Here is a 1074-nt window from a genome sequence, read left to right as displayed (position 1 = left end):
ATCTATCTATCTCTTCACAGTTGAGGGTCTGAAGGCTGTGGAGATAGAAAAATGCAAGTCGGAGATTTCGTACATCCGGGATCAGCTATGGAATGCGCAGAAGAAGTATGTTGATTTCAATAGATTGAGGTATGATCGTATAGCCAGTCATACCTGATAGTCTCTACAGATTTATGCTGTCGGGGTGTATCAGACAGATTAATGCTGTGTGCATCAAACTGGTTAATGGTGTGTGTTAAACCGATTAACTGAGCATAGATTTATGTTAAACCGATTAACTGAGCACAGATTTCTGTGAAACAGATAGATTAATCGAGCTCAGATTTGTGTTAAACCGTTGACTCACCAAAGACTTATTATGTCAATCTGGTTTTAACTGGCCCCAGACTTACGTCAAAGCGCTTAACCAAGCCCAGATATATGTTTGACCAGTTAACTGAAAACAGGTTTATATTAAACCGGTTCACTCTTCACAAATAATATATTATGCCAAAACGATTAACTGGCTATATATTACACCGGTTAACAGACCCCAGATTTATGTCAAAGTGACCACAGATGTATTGTTAGCTCAGAATCTGACATTTTTGGCCTTTTTGACTTACGAAGAACATGAGGTCAGAAATCAAATGCTCTATCAGCTCAATCAAAATCGTAAGATTATTCGAAGTCGTTATCAAAATAATCAAAGATTTGCTTTCGAAAACTCTTGAAATATTGTGAACTTCAAATTTTTGTACGTCAAATTAAAAAAAAACTAGGCACTGAGCAGATAGAAATGTGTAATTCTGAGGTAGAGGAATATCCAAACCGTTAATGAACCTCATGTTTATGTTCCTGTGGTGTGTCAACTCAACTTATCACAGGTGTGAACTGACAGAGTGCCGGCGGTGCGGTCTTAATGACCAAAACTATGTGTTACTATTGTTCTCAACTGCACATGCTATTGTAGTGAGTCACCGTGAGGATGTTCCGCGCAGTTTATCGATCAGAGCAATCTCAAGATTACGTTTTAACTATCATATAATTGCATGGCAATCTTAAGATTGCGCTGCGCAGTTGTTGGGGGGGGGT

General features: G+C 38.6%; 1 protein-coding gene across 1 annotated transcript in view; it reads left to right on the top strand.

Moving 5' to 3' along the window:
- The window catches only part of LOC118477579 (high affinity cGMP-specific 3',5'-cyclic phosphodiesterase 9A-like), a 25243-nt gene that overhangs the window by 14401 nt on the left and 9768 nt on the right, over positions 1–1074 (top strand). Inside the window, exon 3 of the mRNA XM_035969406.1 lies at positions 21–105. Within this exon, the coding sequence (XP_035825299.1) occupies positions 21–105 (85 nt within the window). The remainder of the gene's footprint in view (positions 1–20; positions 106–1074) is intronic.

Source organism: Aplysia californica, unplaced genomic scaffold, assembly GCF_000002075.1.
Source record: "Aplysia californica isolate F4 #8 unplaced genomic scaffold, AplCal3.0 scaffold00144, whole genome shotgun sequence".
Classification (NCBI taxonomy): Eukaryota; Metazoa; Mollusca; class Gastropoda; order Aplysiida; family Aplysiidae; genus Aplysia; species Aplysia californica.
This window is presented reverse-complemented; position numbering and strand designations above follow the sequence as displayed.